At 38.0% G+C, this 20,071-nt stretch overlaps 1 protein-coding gene across 1 annotated transcript in view; it reads left to right on the top strand.

The window, feature by feature from the left end:
• Positions 1-18,462, top strand: part of TIPARP (TCDD-inducible poly(ADP-ribose) polymerase) — a 31,654-nt gene extending 13,192 nt beyond the window's left edge. Inside the window, exons 2-5 of the mRNA XM_006897773.1 lie at positions 6,955-7,123; positions 9,584-9,744; positions 17,033-17,311; positions 17,894-18,462. Coding sequence (XP_006897835.1) covers positions 6,955-7,123; positions 9,584-9,744; positions 17,033-17,311; positions 17,894-18,341 — 1,057 coding nt within the window. The 3' untranslated portion in view covers positions 18,342-18,462. The remainder of the gene's footprint in view (positions 1-6,954; positions 7,124-9,583; positions 9,745-17,032; positions 17,312-17,893) is intronic.
• Positions 18,463-20,071: the final 1,609 nt, after the last annotated feature.

Below are 20,071 nucleotides of genomic sequence, written 5' to 3'. Positions count from 1 at the left end.
CCTCTTATTTATCATTGCCCCTCAATAATTGTTCCCTGACTGCAGACTTTCCCAAGTGCACTGTGTCTCCTGATCTCCTAATTGCTTTACCAACTGTGCTGGTTGTGGATCCAAGTAAGATGAAGTTGTTTATAGCTTCAAGCTTTTCTCCATCTGTTGTGATGTTGCCTATAACTCTGATGGTGAGAATTTTATAATTTTTTATATTTTTATTCAGATTTTAATGAAAATTTATAGAGAACTTGGATTTCCATTCATTTGTTGCACATTTTCCTCCCTGCCCACCCTCAGTTTGCTTTTCTAAAAAAAAAAATTCTTGTTGCACAACCCCCCGCCCCCCTTTGCAGTGCAGTTCTTATTCTGGACTATTGCCATGCAAATAATATCCAATCATATATTCCTTTTAAACAGTTATTTCCCTCATGTCAGTCCTGTTTTTATCAGTGGCATTATGTAGTATTTGTTCTTTTGTGACCAAGAAACTTCATTCACTCAGAATAATGTCCTCCAGGTTCACCCATTTTGTATTTTGAGTTCCTTGCTTTTCTTTTTTTTTTTTTTAAATTTTTTAAAATTATTATTTGTGTGTATGTGTACCCTCCAATCAGATTTGACTGGTACAGGAGGAGATTGTTCCTCCTTCTCCAGCAAAGCTTCTGGTGGATTTGAATCACTCACCTCTGGGATTGCAGTGCACCTTCTTGCCACTAGGCCACCAGAGCTCGCCAAGTTCCTTGTTTTTCAGTGTTGCATAGTATTCCATTGTGTGGATATACCACAGCTTCTGTATCCATTGATGGACACTTGGGTTGTGTCCATCTCTTTGCTGTTGTGAACAATGCAGCAGTAAACATAGATAGGTCTGCATTGATGGTAAGAATGTTTGTCTACTTAACATTGAGATGTACTCGATACATTCAAGGTTGTGTGCTTTGGTATTTTGCAGCAGTACTTTAAGTCCTCCTCAGTGTTAACAAGCAGTGTTGTGTCATTTGCATAGCAAACGTTATTGATGAGATGTCCTCAGATCTTGATGCCACATTCTTTATAGAATCCAGCTTCTCTAATAATTTGCTCAGCATACAGATTGAATAGATAGGGAGAAAAGGATATGACCCTGACACACACTTTTCATTTTAAACTGTGTTCCTTTGTCCTAATCCTACAACAGTGTCTTGATCTAGGTATAGTTTTCTCATGAGCAAAATTAACTGTTCTAGGATTTCCATTCTTAATTTTAGGCTTCATTTATTATAATTCTAGCACTATACTATAAACACCTTGATTTGTGAGTATATCTGTGTCTGTAGCTGCTTCCAGGTACAAAGAGGGAAATTGAGTTATTTTGAAGATCCAGTATCATAATGTGGGAGGGAGTTAAGCATTGATTTTTAATTTCTAGTGTCTCTTGTAAAGTGTTGGCTTGGGTATACACTTTTATGGGTAATTTTTATTACTATTCCTCAACAGCCCAGTGCTATTTATTTGAGGCAAGGTTAGCAAAAATTCCAAGTAGTAACAGAGGAAATGACAGTTACTATGCTTCTAAAACAGAATTAGAATACCTATTTCTCTGAAGTTGAATAATGCTTTGCTAAAGTATGTTAGTATTGTGTGGCCATGGCTTTGATTCTCATCACCTTGTAACATATTTGAAGGGATATGTAAGCTGCCAGATAGTCCAGCATTGCTAAATGAGTTCCTGGAAACATCAAAGCCATGTGTCAAAAGCCAGCTTTATTTTGTGTGCCTGTGAAATTTCTTTAGCAGCAGCAAACATAGCACATCTGTCATGCCTGTCTTAACCCTGTAGCATATGAGCCTGAATATATACGACATTTAGTATGGGAAACTCTAATGTCCCAATTAGTAAGATGTTGTCATTATTACTCTTAAACTCTATGGAGTGATATTCAAAAAACTTGTATTTCATGTATATTATCTTTCCAGTTAAACATGTCCCACTTCCATAATTCCTGTCTCCTGTGATAGCACTATATCCATTCATTCCTAAGTCCTAGGAGACATCCTGGACTCTACTTTCCACTCTTCTGCTTTCTGCCCATATGTATTCATCCTCCATTCAGTCACATGCTAATCCTTAAATACTTCTCAAATCATTTCTGCTACTGCCTCTTACTTAGTCCTCATTTTTTTCATGTGCAGTTACATTGACTGTAGATGGTTAAGCATAGAATGCTAAAGTTCTTGTATTTAGCAAATAAGACCCTCTGCATCCTTCCCTTACTTTCCCCAAACCCAGTCTTACATACTGCTGTTTTCAGAGTGATCTTTAGAAAAGTTAAGTCTGGACCTTACTGAGACTCTGGTGATTTCTGCAGCCACAAATCAAATCCTAACTTCTTAATCCAGTACCAGTCGTTTTCCTTCTCTAACTCCAGCTAACCAACCCAACCCAGAGCAGTCTTGCCTTTTCTTGTTCCCCTCACACTTCATAAGAAAATTGTGCATCAAGGTTGTATCCTTTCTCTATATCTATTTAGTCTGTATGCTGAACAAATAATTTTAAAAGCAGAATTTGATGAAGAATGGTTCAGAAGATGACTCATTAGCAGCCTGTGTTATACAGGATTTGAACCACTTGTGCAGAAGATCAAGGAGACTACAGTTTTCAATATGGATTATCCACTGTACTAAAACGTTAAAATGATAGATGGACAAAAGATTGAAATTGTCAATGATTTCATCTTAACTGGGATCCAGAGTCAACATCTTTGGTATCACTGGTCTGGAGATTAGGAACCAAGTTGCATTAGGAAAATTCTACACTCAGGGACCTCTCCAAACTACTGGAAGCATTGATTACAGTTTGAAGACTGGGAAGTTCTGCATGGTCTTTTCATTCACTTTACTTAGGCATCTGAGAGCTGGACAGTGCATAAGGATGACAGGAAGAGAATTGATGCTTTTGAGCAGTGATGTTGGAGAAGAGTACTGAGTATCCCATGGACTGCCAAGAGAACAAACAGGTATGTCTTGGAGAAAGTGCAGCCAGTATGCTCTTTTGATGACAAAAAACTTAATCTCACATTCTTCAGGCCTATTAGGAGAGGCTATTCCTTGGAAAAGACATCATGCTTAGAAAAGTTGAGGGAGGTCCAAGAGAGGAAGATCCTTAGCCATATGGATTTGACAGTGATTACAGCAGTGGCTCTGATGAGGATGGCACAGGATAGGATACGGTTCACCTCTATTGTTCATAAGGTCTTTATGCGGTGAACTGGGCTTGATGACACCTAACAACACCCTCACACATACCTGGACCCCTCACTGAACTGCCTGAACTTCTCAGATGCTCTCAGTTCTCCAGAACCTTGTCTCCTGTATGGATGTGGCAGTCTGCATTGTAGTGTTGTGACTACCTTTCCTCCACTCTGGTAGCTAGTCAGATTTGACTTCCCTTTAATCCCTCTGGGACACTTCACATGATTGTCTTTCTGAGCCTTTCCTAGCAGAATTAGGCCCTTTAGGTTGTTCCTGAAATGACTTTTCTAATTCTTATATTTTCGCATTCTATTTTGTTTCCTTCCAAATAGTTTGTAAATCATTTGCCTAAAATTAATAGCCTCTTCTGAGCTCCTCAGTATATAAACTCAAGAATTCATAATCTGGTACATTTTCTTTCTATTAATTTAATTTCTGTTTTACTCAGCTGTTTTTTCATTTATATTGTAGACCTTTTTACTTTCTTGTATTTAATATCCAGAACACAAAAGAAATGATGGTGTGGGAGATATACTTTCTGAGTTGATGCTTGTGTTCTCTGTACTGATAACGTGTGCTGAGAAGGTTGAAGGTTGAGAGAACAGTGAGAAAAATATCTACTTCGCAACAATGAGTATCCTTTCCAGAATTGAAAAGTGGTTTTTTATCTGGGCTCTTAATAGTATTTTTTTTTTTATATCTGCTGGCGAATCATGTTGACATGGGATTGGTAATAATATTATAATGACTCAAGTTTTTCTCTTACAGTGAAAATTGGCAATTTGTTCACACACAAAATTTTTTTGACTCAACATAATAGGGTAAAGCAGAATGAATTGATCAGACATGTATTACATTTCACAAAATCCAAATCTTGCTACTTCACATCTCCTGTATTAATTTCTTTCTGGTTATTCCTTGGTAGGAATGCCCTTGAGCCGGAGTTCTTTTTTTACCAGGATTATTGCACCTGGCTTTTACAAAAACCCTAACATAGCCACCACCTCCATTTCTAGCACTGTCTCTTTACTATTCTTACCACTTAAATTATTTTTAGTACTCTAAATTCTCCTCCTTACATCTTACAGCTTTGTAACCCTGGCCTCAGCTCATGGCTATCTGAGAGCTCTTACACTACCGTTGATTACCTGGCTCATATTTGCTAATCTTTTATATACCTGTACTTAGATATCCTTTTCCAGCTGTCTGTCACTCCTGTCCCTTCTTGTCCCCTACACTCCTTCCACGAAACAGAGTACTTAAAGAGCTCATTTTCATCTTCCCTTTACTCATAGTGACTTTTTCTGTTATTTTCCGTTATTTGACTTGACGGCACATAACAACAACTAAAATTCTTAATACAGAATGTCATCTTCAGTTGAACTCCAACAGGTTTTAAGACACTAAAAGGAGGAGGTTGCTTTTCTTCCCCCCTCCCCCCCCCCAAGGAATAAAAGCCTCATATCTTTCTCACTCAGTCCATTCCTTGACTCCAGTAGTTCCTTCTCCTGCCCGTACCTGTCTCTTATTTGTCCTGTCATTGTCAGAATGTACCTGCTCCTGCTGAGTTTACATAGAGGTGCTGCTGCTTTGAGTCGCATCTTGTTGGTTATTCCTCCTTTAGGCGTCAGTGCAAAATAAGGACTGTATCTGTCTCATTTTTGTGTATAGCTTAATGTCACCATTACCATACATAGACAGCTACTTTCTGATAACAAGAAGCAGTGTTTTAATAAAGAGGGAACAGTAGATAGTGAACACTTGGCACCGGCGCTGCATTTATTTAAACTGATGTAAAAAATAAAGCAGGGGAGGGGGGGAAATCCTTTTTTGCCTTTGGATTCTTAAAGCATTCTCTGATAAGGGAGAGCAGGTGGTAAAATTAATCTTATAAAAAGATAATTTAATGTTTTTCAGGTTTTTTTGTTTTGTCTGTCACATGTAGAAAAGCGTATGAAAATCAAATAGAGCTAAAACAGTACTTTGATACATAAATCCAAAGTATGGTTGATTGTAGTAAATTAGAATTTGCCATCAAAATTTTATAATGTTCAAAGGACAAATGCACAGAGAATGTGGCAAAAACTGCAGTTGTAGATGTCTTTCTCATGCAAATTTCTATAAAGTTTTAACAATATAGGCTTAAATAGAAATTGCTAGAGTAATTCTAGAATAAAATTTACTCCTTTATTATTAAGAAGCATTGGTTGTTTATATTATAATGCATGTTATTGTAATGACTGCTGTTCTAAGAACTACTTAAAGGAAATAGGAGAACTCATAATTAGGAACAGTTGCAGGAAGATAGGCTTAAAAGGGGGAAAACTGTTTATAAACTAGAAGTGAACTTGGATGGTGGAGAGGAAAGTTATCTTTGTTGTTGTAATGCACCGTGAAGTCAGAACTGACTTTTATGTAGCTGGTGCTCCAGTACATTTTCAGATGCTGTTCACCTGTCTCCCATAGGTTACCTGGTGGATACAAACTGATGGCAGTTCAACTCTAACGTTATCTTTAGATTATCCCCAAGTTGAAGAAAAGTTTTTTTCTCTACAAAGCAATACTCAGTTATAAATAATAATACATTCCTTATTCATACTTTATCCTTAATTCAATTTAGATGTTCTTTTAAAACTATCCATACATTCACCAAAAAGTACAGTAGAGTTTTTAAAACCATCCTTCATTTTGCTGGTAAGTACTCGTCCAGCCAGAAAGTAGGATTTTTTTTTTTTTTTATCTCTAGGAATTTTTAAGGGAACATACTGCTGCTTACAAAGCTTCATGCTATTAATTTGGCATATGCCTTGATCCTGCCCACACCACCCCACCCTCCAAAAAAGAACCCCAGACCTTGACTTAAAAATGACCAGTATCAGAATACTAAACATCATACCTAGTGCCATCGAAGAAATGGATACACCTAGCAGCCTTTTAGGAAAGAGTAGAACTGCCCACACGTAGTGTTTCTAAGGCTGCAGTCTTTACTGAAACAGAAGCTGCTGTGTTCAAACCATTAGCATTTTCAGTTAACAGTCAAGCTGTTAACCATTGTGCCACCAGAATTCATTAACAACAGAATTTTTGAAAACCCTCAAACTCATTGCTTTCTAGTTGGAACTCACTCATAGCTGACCCTCCAGTGGATTTCCATAGTTAGTTACACAGGAGAAAATTGCCCATCTTTCTCCAGAAGAGTTACTTAAACTGCCTATAGAGGCTTAGCCTTTGGGTTTGCCATGCAGCTGCTTACATACTAGGCCTTCAGACTAATATCAGAATGAAGGGTAGGAAATAGATTTTCTTCTGACATTTGGGAGAAATATGTTTTGAGATGTTTTAAGATGTTAAGGTATTCATGAAGAAAATCTGTCTTGGAAGAAGTACAACCAAGTGTTCCTTGTATATCTTCTCCATCCTAAAGCTTGATTAGTTTAAACCTGGATTTGACTCATCCTACTATAGAACAGAGAATGGGGGAAAATTAATCCTGCCGTAACTCTTAAAAGGACTGGAAGGTTTTAGTCTTGTTGACAAAGGAAACATAGGGCACCGATGATAGGGAAACAATAATGACATTTTACTCCCAAATAAGCCAAGTTTTGAAAGCTTCACAGCAGACTGTCCTAGGTCTTTTTAATGCCCAGTGAGATGTTTAGATATTTCTAAGCAAGCTTATTAACAGTTTTTTTTACTTCTTTTTTTTTACTCCCTCTTACCTTTTTTTAGAGGACAAGAATTTTGGGCAGATTTGAATGCTCTAAGCGTGTATGAAACAAACGAGTATGACCAACTTCGAAGGCTATCCACTCCACCGTCTAGCAGTGGCACCTCTATTTATCATACATTCTGGAAATTCTTCTGTCGAGACCACTTTGGATGGCGAGAATATCCTGAGGTATTTACTAGTTCTTGTATTTAAATAGTTTTTACTTTCACTGTCTTTTTTATTCATTCCTTTCAACAGTGACTGGATAGAACTATAAATCATAATACTATAATTTAAAAACAAATTCCATTTTGTTAGTGAAACTTCTCTGAAAACACATCTTTTAATTTGCAATTATCTATAAAAATCACTAAAGGAGGCAAGCTCTGGTAGCCTAGTGGCAAGAAGCTGCACTCCAATCCCAGAGGTGCATGGATCGATTCCACCAGATGCTCTGCTGGAGGAGGAGGGACAGTCTCTTCCTGTACCAGTCAGATCTCATTTGTAATAGAATTTTTTTAAAAAATCAGTAAATGAAATGCTTTCCCCAAAATCTAAGATGATAAAACCAAATTGATATTGAGTTGATTCTAAATCATGGCACCATTTGTGTAGAGACCAAGTATTTAGTAGTAAGCACATGCTAGCTTTGTGATTATTACGTGCACTCAGTTGGCTGTGACTCAGCAAACCTGTGAACAGTGGATCTGAAACCTTGCCCTATCCTGGGTCTTCACCATCTCTGACACACTGGAGCCCTTTGCTCCAGTCACCATATCAATCCATCTTTTCAAGGATTTTTCTTTATAAGCATGATGCCCTTCTGTAAGGACTGGCCCCTCCTAACTAACAACATGCTAAAAGTATATGTGAGACAAAGTTTTACCATCTTGCTTCCAAGGAGCACTCTGGATTCACTTTCTGTTCTTAGCAGTTCATGGAATAGTCCCTACTGTTAACACCCAGACTCAAAGACATTGATGATTCTTTTGTTGCCGTTAGTCATTGTCCAGTTTTCAGATGCATAGCACACGATTGAGATGACTATCTAAGTCAGGTACACCTTAGTGTTTAAGGTGACATCGTTCTTTAGTACTCTGGAGAGTTCTCAGAAAGCAGGTGTTCTCATTGTGGCTCATCTGTTGATTCTTGCTTGCTGGTGCAAGAGTATTATTTGTGGACCCAAGCAAAATTGAATTGTTGACAACTTCAGTCTTCATCTGTCATGATGTTTCCTATTCAGTCCACGGCTTTCGTTTTCTTGGTGTTAAGATGTAAACTATATTGAAGGCTGTAGTCTTTGACCTTCTGCAGTTAGCACTTAATTTTTAGCAACCAGTGTTGTGTAATCTGCATAATGCATGTGGTTGATGAGCCTTTATCTTGATGTCACGTTCTTTATAAAGTCTAGCTTCTCAAATGATTTGCTCAGTATAAAGTTTGAGTAGCTCTTATTCTTGAACACACAACTTTTTTAATTTTAAACCATGCAGTGTTCCTCTGTTTCAACAACAGCCTCTTGTTCCAAGTATAGATTTTTCACATGAGCACAATTAATTGTTCTGGGATTCCCATTCTCCTCAGTGTTAGCCGTAATTTGTTATAATCCACACAGTCATGCTTGTGTAGTCAGTAAAACACAGACATTCTTTCTGGCAGGATACTTGTGAAATCAGTAATGATATCCCTGGTACCATGGTCTCTTCTAAGTTCAATGCACTGTTCTGTTGTCCAGTAATGTCCATGTGCTGCCTTTAGAGTCTTTTAATGACTTGAATACTTTTGTTTTATCTGGTTTTTGGACTCTCGTGGAAATTGGTTCTGGTGTTGGGTTGAGCATTTCAGAAATCCAGTGGAAAATTAACTTAAGTGTTTAAGTGATGGTTAGGTAAAATCAATCATTTAAAACTTCTTACACCTAAATCTTTAGTGTGAGATAATAGAAATAGCTCAAGCCTAAAGTGATAATTTACTTGGCCTCTGAAAGAGAATTGGCAAATTTAAACACAATCAACTAATAAATGTTAGTTTTAAATCCTTAACAATTTTTATTCTTAATTTGATTAAGTTTTAGAATTATGGAAAAAGAACAAACAAACCCCTGTCTTGTGTTATTGTTTTTAAGGTAATAGGGAAGAGAACCCAGTATATTAATTGCTGAACAACACTGTTTAAAGTTTCTGGCTCTTTAAATTAATCATTCCTACTTTCAAAGACATAAGACTGTGTTCTGAGAATGTATGTTTCTAAGACTGTTTTCTCTCTGACAAACAGAGGTATCATAGGTTGTACATACTCTTCTGGGTTTTCATAGAAAAAATATAGCAACCTCTTCCCAAAAAAAGATCTCTAGAACATTGTTAAAAACCTTAAGCAGAGTTGAATTAAGTTCCCTGGGCCTCATATATGCCATAAAATAGTCATCTAAGCTTTTCCAAACAGGGAACAACATCTTGTTCTGCTTCTTTACATTCCCCTCCCCACACCCTTAAGAAAAACCAGTTTACTAAGTGGAATCAGGGAGTGGTTGTTTTTGCCTTTTGTTGTATTAACATTTTTCGTATTTCATAGTGATTATTACCTTGTTGGTTTTTTTGTTTGTTATTTTCCCTTAACTTGTTCTCCCCCCTTCTTTTTTCTATTCTTTAGTCTGTAGTTCGATTGATTGAAGAAGCCAATTCGCGGGGTCTAAAGGAAGTGCGATTTATGATGTGGAACAACCACTATATTCTTCAGAACTCATTTTTCAGGAGAGAAGTAAAAAGGAGACCTCTTTTCCGTTCCTGTTTTATACTGCTTCCATATTTACAGTAAGTGTCTCATGAAAGAGTCTCTGCTCTATGATTTTGTACAAATGTGCTGCTATTGAATGTCAGAAAGCAAGCAGTTTTTAGTTCTTAAATGTGAAATTCTTGGTTATTCTTTGATTCTCCAGCAGTAAGCTTCAGGCAAGTTAGAGTTGGAGCTGTCTCTGTTGGATCTGTGGAGCATGCCAAGCTGACTGTCTCACTAATGAAGGTCTGGCCCCTCATTAGGACAGACTAAACACCCTGTTGGAGTTGGGTTTTAGCTTATAATCATAATAGTGTTAACATGTTCCCACAACTAAAAGTAATTCTACTTGTAGTGAGACAGTTCGCATATACTTCTTCATGAAAAATTGAGTTTTCTGACGAGCCCCTTATTGGTTCTAAGATATTCCAGTCGAAATCTACTGCTGTGACAGATGAGATAGTGTTACCTGTTAAGGGGTCATCTTCATTCTTCTAGAGCACGTTTGAATGGGGAAAAAAAATTGATTTCTTAAATATTTCCTACTCTGATTTGCTAATAAGGACTTCTTTCTCTGATACTCAGACCACATCATAGTTAATTAAGAATATAATTTCTTGGTCAAAGACATTAAATTCAAGTAGGTAACCTATTCTTCTCAGGTACAATTTGTTCTTTCTTCAGGTAGCCCATTTATATCTCCATAGATGTCAGAAGGTGAGATGCATTACTACTATTAGTATGGCTACCTTAGAAATGAATGTGTCTAGGGAAATCATTATGTTCTGCAACCAGATAAATATACCCATTTTAGAACCTAATTTTGAAAAAACTAAATTTGTTTGCTTTTATACACTTAAGTGTTCTCAAATAATATTGGTAAGTATTATCTGCTTATGTTTGTGCAAGTATGGTTTTTATATTCTTAGGAGTTTTTGTAATGTGCCATCCAGTCTCCTGCAACTCATAGAGACCTTAACATGCAGTAGCTGTGAACTGGGCCCTATCCTGAGCCAAACTGACTGTCTGCAACACAACTACTGCTTTTACCCCAGTTACTATGTCAATCCATCTTATCTGGGGTCATCTCCTGCACTGTCCCTCCATCCTTCCAAGCAGGATGTCTTTCTCCAAGGACTAGAGACGTGCCCAAAGTATGTAAGACTGAGTTTCAAAATTCCTGCCTCCAAAAAGCAGCTTGGTTTTACTCTCTCCAAGACAGACCTATTTGTTCTCCTTGTGGTCCATGGTATGTTTAATACTCTTCTCCAGCACCTCAGCTTAAAGGCATCGATGATTCTTCTGTCATCCTTGGTCATTGTCCAGCTCTGATGGATAGCATGTAATTGGGCCTGGATTAGGTCTCTAGACTGGCTCTTTAGCACTTTGCAGAGGTCCCTGACAGCAGACTTCTCCATAGCAGTTTGACTGCTGGTGCCAAAAGTATTGATTGTAGAGCTGAGCAAGTGGAAATTGTTAACAATCTCAGTCTTTTCTCTGTTGTGGTGCTGCCAATTGGCCAGTGGTGAGAATCTTTGTCTTATGAGTAGTTTTATTTTAAATCCAAATTGTGCCTTTCCATATTATTGCAGAATTTTGACTCTGACCCTGAGATTGCCAAGTTGTTGGTATGTGTCATTAAGTCAACTCTAGTGACTTAAAGCAACCTTATGAACAACAGACTTGAACTTGGTTCTGTCTCTTGCCATTCTCACCGTCTTTGACATACTTGAGCTCATTGTTTCAGTCACTTTGTCAATCCATTTAGTTGATGGTCTTCCTCTCTTACATTGACTCTGTCTTTCTAAGCGCAATGTATTTTTTCCAAGGACTGGCCTTTCCTAACAGTATTTCCAAAGTATGCGAGACAACCACCATCTTTCCTTCCGAAGTCAAAGACCACTCTCTGTCAAGGACAGACTTGTTTGTTCTCTAGGAAGTTCATGGGATAGTATGTACTTTTCTCCAACACCACTGTCAAAGGCATTCATTCTTCTGTTGTCCTTAGTCGTAAGAGAAGGAGGACCATTAACAAAAAATATACAAGGGGGGAAATATCCCTGAAATGCTATGCATCTGCAAACAATTTAGAGATACATATTAAAGTAAATGTGTATTTTCTTTAAAGCTCAATTGAATTTCCCTCCCCCTAGTAGACTGGTTTGGTTTTTAATGAGAACTAACCAATATGCCATTCCTATAATTTCAGTAGCACAGCTGGAGATAGTGTCAGCGTCCAGGGTTAGGATTGTTTTGTTAGTGGGGCTTATTAGTGAGACAGTTTGCCCTGTGCTAAGCTGGTCAAGTGAAACATAGCTTTTGTGAGAGTAAGGGCCCCTCCCGTTTCTGTTTTTGGGGGGGTGGGGAGGTGTTGGATTTTTGTTTTGTTTTGGTGGGGTTTTTTGGTTCGGGGTTTTGTTTTGGTTTTTATTTTTCATTATTTTATCTTTTTTTAAAAAAAAGTAATGTTTTTTGGGGGGGCTCTTAAAATTTTTTACTGTGATTTTAATAAAAATGTACAGAAAGGTTGGGTTTTCATTCATTGTTGCACTTCTTTTCCCCCTCCCCTTCTCTCAGTCCACCTTGCAGTGCCCCTCTTGTTTCACATTGTTTCCATACATTTAATGCCCATATATTGTCATACATATAAAGAAATCAGATTCCCTGGAAACAGCAGTATCTCTCTCCTCTCCTATTTTATAACAGCAATGTAATGCGCTATTTGTCAAGGGTAAGCTTCCTTCCTTCTCTTAGCAATTTTAGCCTTGTTCAGTGTGAAAATTTAAGAGCTAGAAAAAAATAAGTGCAAAAGTAGATTAATATTAATAACTAGAGTCTTATTTGTTATACAGGCGTATAAGAGCAGAAATATGTCATTCTTTCCCCTTTGTTATATTTCCTATTTTGGTCTTCCTTTCTGGAATAATGATAATCAGGTATAAAGAGCTAGCACAACACATTAAAGATATTATGCAGACATTTTAACCAGAAAGGAGCAGAAAAGAAGCAGGTTCCCTGGGGCCCAGTGATCATCTCAGAAATTGATATACTCTGTCCTGTGATCTGGGACTGTTCTCAGGGACTGCCCAGGAAGGAGACAGAGGAGGAGGAAGCCACCTGTGTTCTAGATGGTTGGTTGTGCTAGGCCACAAAGTTTTTAGTTGTTTTGTTTTTAGTGTTATTAAATGCAAAGGGTAAAAACAAACCAAAAAAATGTAGGTGGTAAGAAGACCACAATTGTTAAGGAATCTGAAATGCCAGAGGAGGTGAGGTGTGTGGGAGGCTAACTTCATTTATGAATATGTCTACAAATTTGGCACTTTGAAAATGAGGTTTCCCTGCTGCTTTTTAATCAGGTTGATAAAAGAGGGGAGGTACTCGTTCATATTCTTCCGATAGCTGAGCTATAGGTGCGTAGGCAGACGTCTGTGATTTAAGAGGTTTGCTGGCTTGTGTTTCTTTCAGGTCATCCAACCTGTGAGATCATTTCGGCCGTCAGAAGACCTGATGTGGTTTCTTTGGCTCCCACTAACAAAGAATTAAATGATAAAATTTCACTTCATTATGAAAGTTTGCTTAGGAACCATCTTTTAAAATGGAGAAGGGAAGGAAAATGATAAAAGATGAATTGGCTTCTGAAAATTCATTCTTTAGAGGTCTGTGGATACAAATTCAGTACCCTTTGACCCTGACTCTGAAAGAGATTGGAATAGTCCTCTAACATAGGCATTACGGCACTGGAATGCGCATGAGCTGAATACATACTCTGTTCTCAAAAAATAAAGGCATATCTATGCGTACCAGGAGTATGTGTTTTAACTAGAATATAGAAGTTCATTGTACAGGTGCTTAATGCATTTTACATTTTAGCCTGTTACATACCATCAACTCAGAACCAACTCATAGCTGACTCGACTTTTGGTTGTCTGAGCCGGTAAATTGCACAAGAAGAGATTGCCCAACTGTCTCCCACAAGCTGGTGGATGCGAACCACATGCCTTTGGTCTGGCAGAGTGATCACCAAGCCAGCAGAGCTCCCTAGTTAGCATCTTTACTTGTTAAAAGAATATTTGGGTTGGAATGAATGCTATTGTATATAATCTAATTTAGGATCTAATAAATGATAATTATTTACTGGGTCCCCTTTAAGCATGTGTATGTAATAATGGGCCACCACTTCCTCCATTCCTCCAGAAGGAAAAGATATAAAAAATAATTTTATATAAAATTTTATAGAAAAGTAATTTTATAGAATTGATTTTGGGGCAGAGAGAAGCAGTGTTAGGTTTTCAATATGTGCTGAAATAGCTTAATACCTGTTTTGGGCAAAGAGCGTTAGGGAGAATCTTAACCTTGCTTACTCAAACAAAAACTGCATCAGCCCTTCAAAATCCTGGAAAAGCTGGTTGGCTGAGTCTTAACAGCTTTTTCAGAGCCGAGGTGGTGGTGGTTGCTGCTGTTGGGTGCCATCGAGTTGATTCTGACTCATCTACCCTCTGAACCGCCATCCTGCAACTTGCTCTATCTTATGACACCATTGTCATCTCTTGAGACCCTAGAATCCAAAGCTGACATCACAGTATCAGTCCATCTCATTGGGGGGTCTTCCTCCTCTTTGCTGACCCTGTATCTTTCCAAGCCAAGGAATAGCCTCAACCTGGCTGCATATTGAGGTATGAAAGATGAAGCTTTGTCATCCTTGCCTCCAAGGAGCACTCTGGCTGTACCCTTTCTAGGGAGAGCTGCTTGTTTTCTTGACAGTCCATGTTCAGTACTCTTCCAGCACCACAAGTCAGAGGCATCAATTCTTCTATCATCCTTATTCATTGTGCAGCTCTTTGATGTATAGCAGGTTACTGAGAAGCCTGAAGCAGGTTCACTTTAGTTTTCTGACATCATTGCTCTTCAGTATTTTGGTAATAGTCTCTGACAGCAGGCTTGTCCAGTGCAATAATAGGTCTCTTGGTCTCCTGACTGCTTGTAGCAAGGGTATTGATTGGCCATCCAAGCAAGATGAACTCATTGGCAACTTTCATCCTTTTCCCCCCATCTATCTTAATGTTGACTGTTGGGCCAGAGATGAGGGTCTTGTCTTCTTCATGTTGAGATATAAACCAAAAGCTGTCCTTGATCTTCTGCAGTAAGCATTTCGTATCCTCCTCGCTTTGAATAAGCAAAGTTGTATCATTAGCATAATGCAGATTGTTGATGAGTCTTCCTCTAATCTTGATGCTACATTCTTCTTCATAGAGTCTGGCTTCACGGATTATTTGCTTAGGGTTCAGATTGAATAGGTATGGAGAAAGAATACAACCCTGATGTGTATCTTTCCTGATCTTAAACCATGCAGTGTTTCCACCACAGCCTCTTGGTCTAGGTACAGATTTCTTAGGAATACAATTACGTGTTCTGGGATTCCCATTCTTCTCAGTGTGAGCCAGAATTTGTTATGATCCGTGCAGTCAGATGTGTTTGCATAGTCAGTAAAGCACAAATACAGAGGACAGTCTTCTGGTATTCTCTGCTTTCAACCAGATCCATCTGACATCCTCAGTGGTATCCCTGGTGCTGCAGCCTCTTCTAAAACTAGTTTGTACTTCTGGTAGTTCCCTATCAGGGTATTGTTCTAGCAGCTTTTGAATGAATTTCAACAATATTTACTTGCATGGCATATTAATGATAACTGTTGGATATTTTCCGTTCTGTTGGTCCACCTTTCTTGTGAATAGGGATCTCTTCCAGTCAATTGGCCAGGTAGACGAGGACAAAAACAAAGAGCTTATCCTGTGTTTTCCTTCCATATGTCCACAGTAGTCATGGATATTTAAGCAGTTAAGGCTTTGAGAATCTAATGAATTGCCTCTTATTTATGAACTAGGACTCCAGAAGAATGTCCAGGCTCTTAGGACAGGAATTTTGTGATTGCTTTTGTGAAGGTTAGATAATTCAGCATCCCTTAAGTCTGCTTTGAATATAATGCTGCTGGGAGACTGGGTAAATCCAGGATCCACCCAGGAATGCATCTCACAAAGGGAGTTTTGAGGACTTGAAACCACAGATATAGCCACTTGAAGAAGGCACTTGTGCTTGCTTACCTTTTGGCTTCTTTTCAGTCTGTCTCTTTAAAGGAAAAAAAAAAGAAACCCAAAACTGTGATGATGTGGTGTAAAGGGGGTTGGACAAGCCTGGGGTAGAATCTTCATATTCCTCTGTTATTTTGAGACCTTGTTAAAAATATTTAAATTATGAAGGATATCTTGGATGGACAAAGTCCAGATTGCATTGGATTCAAATTCCATCTCTCCTATTTGCTACCTATGCTGGAGCAAATTATTTAACATCTGAACTTGCTTCTGTTTCTTTAGTTTGAAAAGTGGGAATAGCCAAACCATCTTGCAGGGCTCTTAAGATGATTTGTGTAATGATCTGTAATTACAAACAGGTGATACATAGTGATGGTGATAGGTTCTTTGGAAATTAAAGCATGTCCTAAGTGTCACAAAATTGTAAAATCCAGGTTCCTGATTTCTCATTTGTTTAGTGCTTCCTAGTGAGCGCTGTGCGCATATGAGTGCACAGTGCACCTTTCCTGAAAGTGGGTCTCGGCAGCCGGCTCCCCCTTTCTTCCTTTTCTCTTGTAAAAATGGCCAGGATATACAATTTAAATGTAAGCATTTAATCAAGCAGGAATAAATAAGAGCATATTCTTTAGAAGCTTCTGCTCATTTAAATTTGTAAAATGAAACTAATTTCATTTCAGGGATTATATATTCCAGTGGTTGGAATTCCTAGTGATTGGAACATCCAAATCTGTATTGTTTGGATTGTATTATGATAGCTTTGATACATTGGAAAATGAAGCAAATGCCAAATAATTTCAATAGATTCTTTATGATTTTGTTTTTACGGCAAAATCAAAATGAACTTAAAAATTTTCTAACTTCTGTGTCCCTTTTCCATTAGTGATGATTCCCCTCACCCCCTTAGCAGCAAAGTGTGGAAAAAGCATATGAACAAAGTTTCTTTAAGAGTATAAGCAAAAGAGGAATCTAGTACCCAGAAAGCAAAGATATTTATAAATTGGCTCTTGCTTGCTTGCCTTGCAGCAGTACATTCCAGAGTTTTCTCCACAGGGAGGAGGCCAGGAAGAAGCTAATAATAGGTTATCCATGTACAGTTAGTGTTTGCTTTACAGTTTCCTCTTCTCTTAAATAAACAGCATTTTTTAGTTTTCTGATTATTCTAGAGGTTAGTACAGAGCATTTTGATGTGAGATGCACCTACTTCTGAGAGTTTTAAGTCACCTTTTGTTTTCTCCTCTCCCAGGACTCTTGGTGGGGTTCCTGCACAGGCCCCTCCACCTGTTGAAGCAACCTCTTCATCAGAAATCATCTGCCCAGATGTGGTCACCTCGGCAAATTTTTACCCGGAAACTTGGGTGTATATGCATCCATCTCAGGACTTTATCCAAGTGCCTGTTTCTGCAGAGGACAAAAGTTACCGGATCATTTACAATCTCTTTCACAAGACTGTACCTGAGTTTAAATATAGGATTTTACAAATACTGAGAGTCCAAAACCAGTTTCTTTGGGAGAAATATAAAAGGTGAGACCAGAGTACGAATTGTCTGAGAACTTTTCCTTAATACTATGTTCTGCTTTTGTTACTAGTTAAATATATGTTTATTAATTTAATCCTTACCATAGACTTACAGTTAGGATTATTGCAATCTACATTTTATAGAGATGAACATTGAGTCTCACAGAAAACTAGTAACTCATCCCAGGTCATACGGTCATACAGCTAAGAAAATATGATGGTAGAATTTAAGTTCAGGCAGTGTAGTATCAGCAAGCAGCCTCACTCTTAACCTTTGTGCTGTGTGTGCTGCTTCCCAAACCAACAAACAAATCAGTGTAGCTCAAAGGAGAGTATGTGCTGCTTGGAAGAATCTCTGAATCCAGGGAGACCCAGATCAGTGGAGTTAGACAGGGAGGGCACCCCGAGGAGGAGAAGATGGGAGAACTAGATGAGCAGTGAAGAGAAAGCAAAAGTTCACATGTTCTCTATGATCTTTGATGGCATTTTGTTCTCAATTATTTTCCATTTCTTCCCCATTGAAACTGTAAGGTTTATGTTTACTGCTATTAAATACCTACTAAATTCCCCATTATTTCTTTGCATTAGGAAAAAGGAGTATATGAACAGGAAAATGCTTGACCGGCACAGAATAATAAACGAGAGACATTTGTTTCATGGAACATCCCAGGATGTGGTGGATGGAATCTGCAAGCACAACTTTGACCCTCGCGTTTGTGGAAAGCATGCTACCATGTTTGGACAAGGCAGTTACTTTGCGAAGAAAGCAAGCTACTCTCATAACTTTTCTAAGAAGTCCTCCAAAGGAGTTCATTTCATGTTTTTGGCCAAAGTTCTGACTGGCAGATACACGCTGGGCAGTCATGGCATGAGAAGGCCCCCTCCAGTCAACCCTGGCAGTGTCACCAGTGACCTGTATGACTCTTGTGTGGATAATTTCTTGGAGCCTCAGATTTTTGTCATTTTTAATGATGACCAGAGTTACCCTTATTTTGTTATCCAGTATGAAGAAGTCAGTAACACTGTTTCCATTTGAAAAATCTTGGTATTGTTAAATTATTTGCTATCAGTCCAGCATTTGTAGCAGGTTTTGGATGGGTGGGACTGGGTGGGAAGACAAAGTGGACATTAATAGGGCACTTTCAGACCCTCTTTTTTTTTTAAAAAAAAAAAAAGCTAGAAAGTGAGATTGTTTTCATTCTGGGAATTTTGGAGGGGAGGTTCACTTGGTGGGTTTTGGTGTTTTTGTTTTTCCTTTATGGAAAACAGTTTTAAATGACCACTTATTTAATTACTAATTGTTAGTGTACTCTGTGTGGGAAAGACTATATAAGTTGCATAATCTTTTCCTTCACACTTGTACATAGAGTCAGCAATGTTATTACAAGCTATTGAGGAAAAGACATTTAATATCAACATCAGTCTTAGTAATTAAATGCGGCTTGAACCTGGTAGAAGTTAGGCCAAATGAAATGAAGGCTGAGAGCAAAGTGAGGATTGTATTTCTTTACAGTGATAAACTGACTAGAACTGTGCTTATTCTCTGTCCAAACTGTCATTGCTAAGGTATAGGATACAGGACATTTTATTTCTGTCAGTAGGACTGAAATACATCACCCAACCAGGGAAAGAACTGTTCTAAAGAGTTTGCTTGAGAATCCAGTTACATATTTTAAAAGAATTATCTGAAAAATTTTCTCATCAGAAAAATGTTTAACTCAGTAGTTACATAAGATAGAATTCTGTGTTACCTGACGCCAGCTATTGAAAATGTAGTATCGAATTTGAAGGTGATAGGCAGCTAATTTGGCACATTTTGGAGTTTTAACTTTTGGGGGAAGATTCCAAGCCTAGCCAGATTAACATTTTAAGTAAAGAAATACATCTGCAACTGGATTGATACTGTTTATTACTGTGCTTTGTACAATGTAGACTCTCAAAAGTATTAAGACTGGGATTAAGAATGGTAATCCAGCTTTAGGCCTGCTTTACCAGATGCAGCTGGGTTCCCTGGCTGACTGTATTTTCACACTACTTATTTAATAGAAACACAGACTTGGAATTTGTGCCACTAGCCCAGCTGGAATTAGCCCAGTAGGTGAATACGCTAATGCCTCAGTTCAAAGTAGCAGCTAGGTATACTTCGCCTTAAGCAAAGCAAATACTTGGATTTACAAAGGTGTAAGTGGTTACTCAAAGGCATTTACCATGAATATCTTGAGATACCAACTTCTCCTAGGATGTTTGCAGTTACTGCATTTCCACATACCTTCTTTATTCTTTGGAGCAAGATTTCTTTCTACTGGTATCTCAGTGAATCAGTCTGTTGTTTAAGCACTTACCAGGGCTTCCACACAATTATTTATTTTGCCCTAGCTGATCCTGTTGTTTGCGGCTGCTGGCACGAAACAGCTAAGTATGGCTGTTACTTTGAGTCAGTTCTTTCGTTTGATTATAACTTGTAAACCAGTGATTCCCAATCTTTTTCAAGTTAAAACTCCTTACCACTGCTTATTTGATTTCATGAAACTTGTTCCTTTTTTTCTCCCTAAAGGAAAAAAAGCTTTATATTTATTTTTTTAATAAAATCAAACAAAAATAAAAGTTCTGGTAATTCTTGAAAACTTTGATGTCTTGCTTCCATTCATAACTGGATTTGGCCCTAGTTGGTGGTCTTTAATACCAGTTGATTGAAATGGTTGAATGTGTGCGTGAATGACCAAATCATCACACCTGTCCAAAACGTACTGTGGGAACCAGAAGAAA

This window comes from Elephantulus edwardii, unplaced genomic scaffold, assembly GCF_000299155.1.
Source record: "Elephantulus edwardii isolate Elephantulus edwardi_28Jun2011 unplaced genomic scaffold, EleEdw1.0 scaffold00215, whole genome shotgun sequence".
NCBI classification, from domain to species: domain Eukaryota; kingdom Metazoa; phylum Chordata; class Mammalia; order Macroscelidea; family Macroscelididae; genus Elephantulus; species Elephantulus edwardii.
This window is presented reverse-complemented; position numbering and strand designations above follow the sequence as displayed.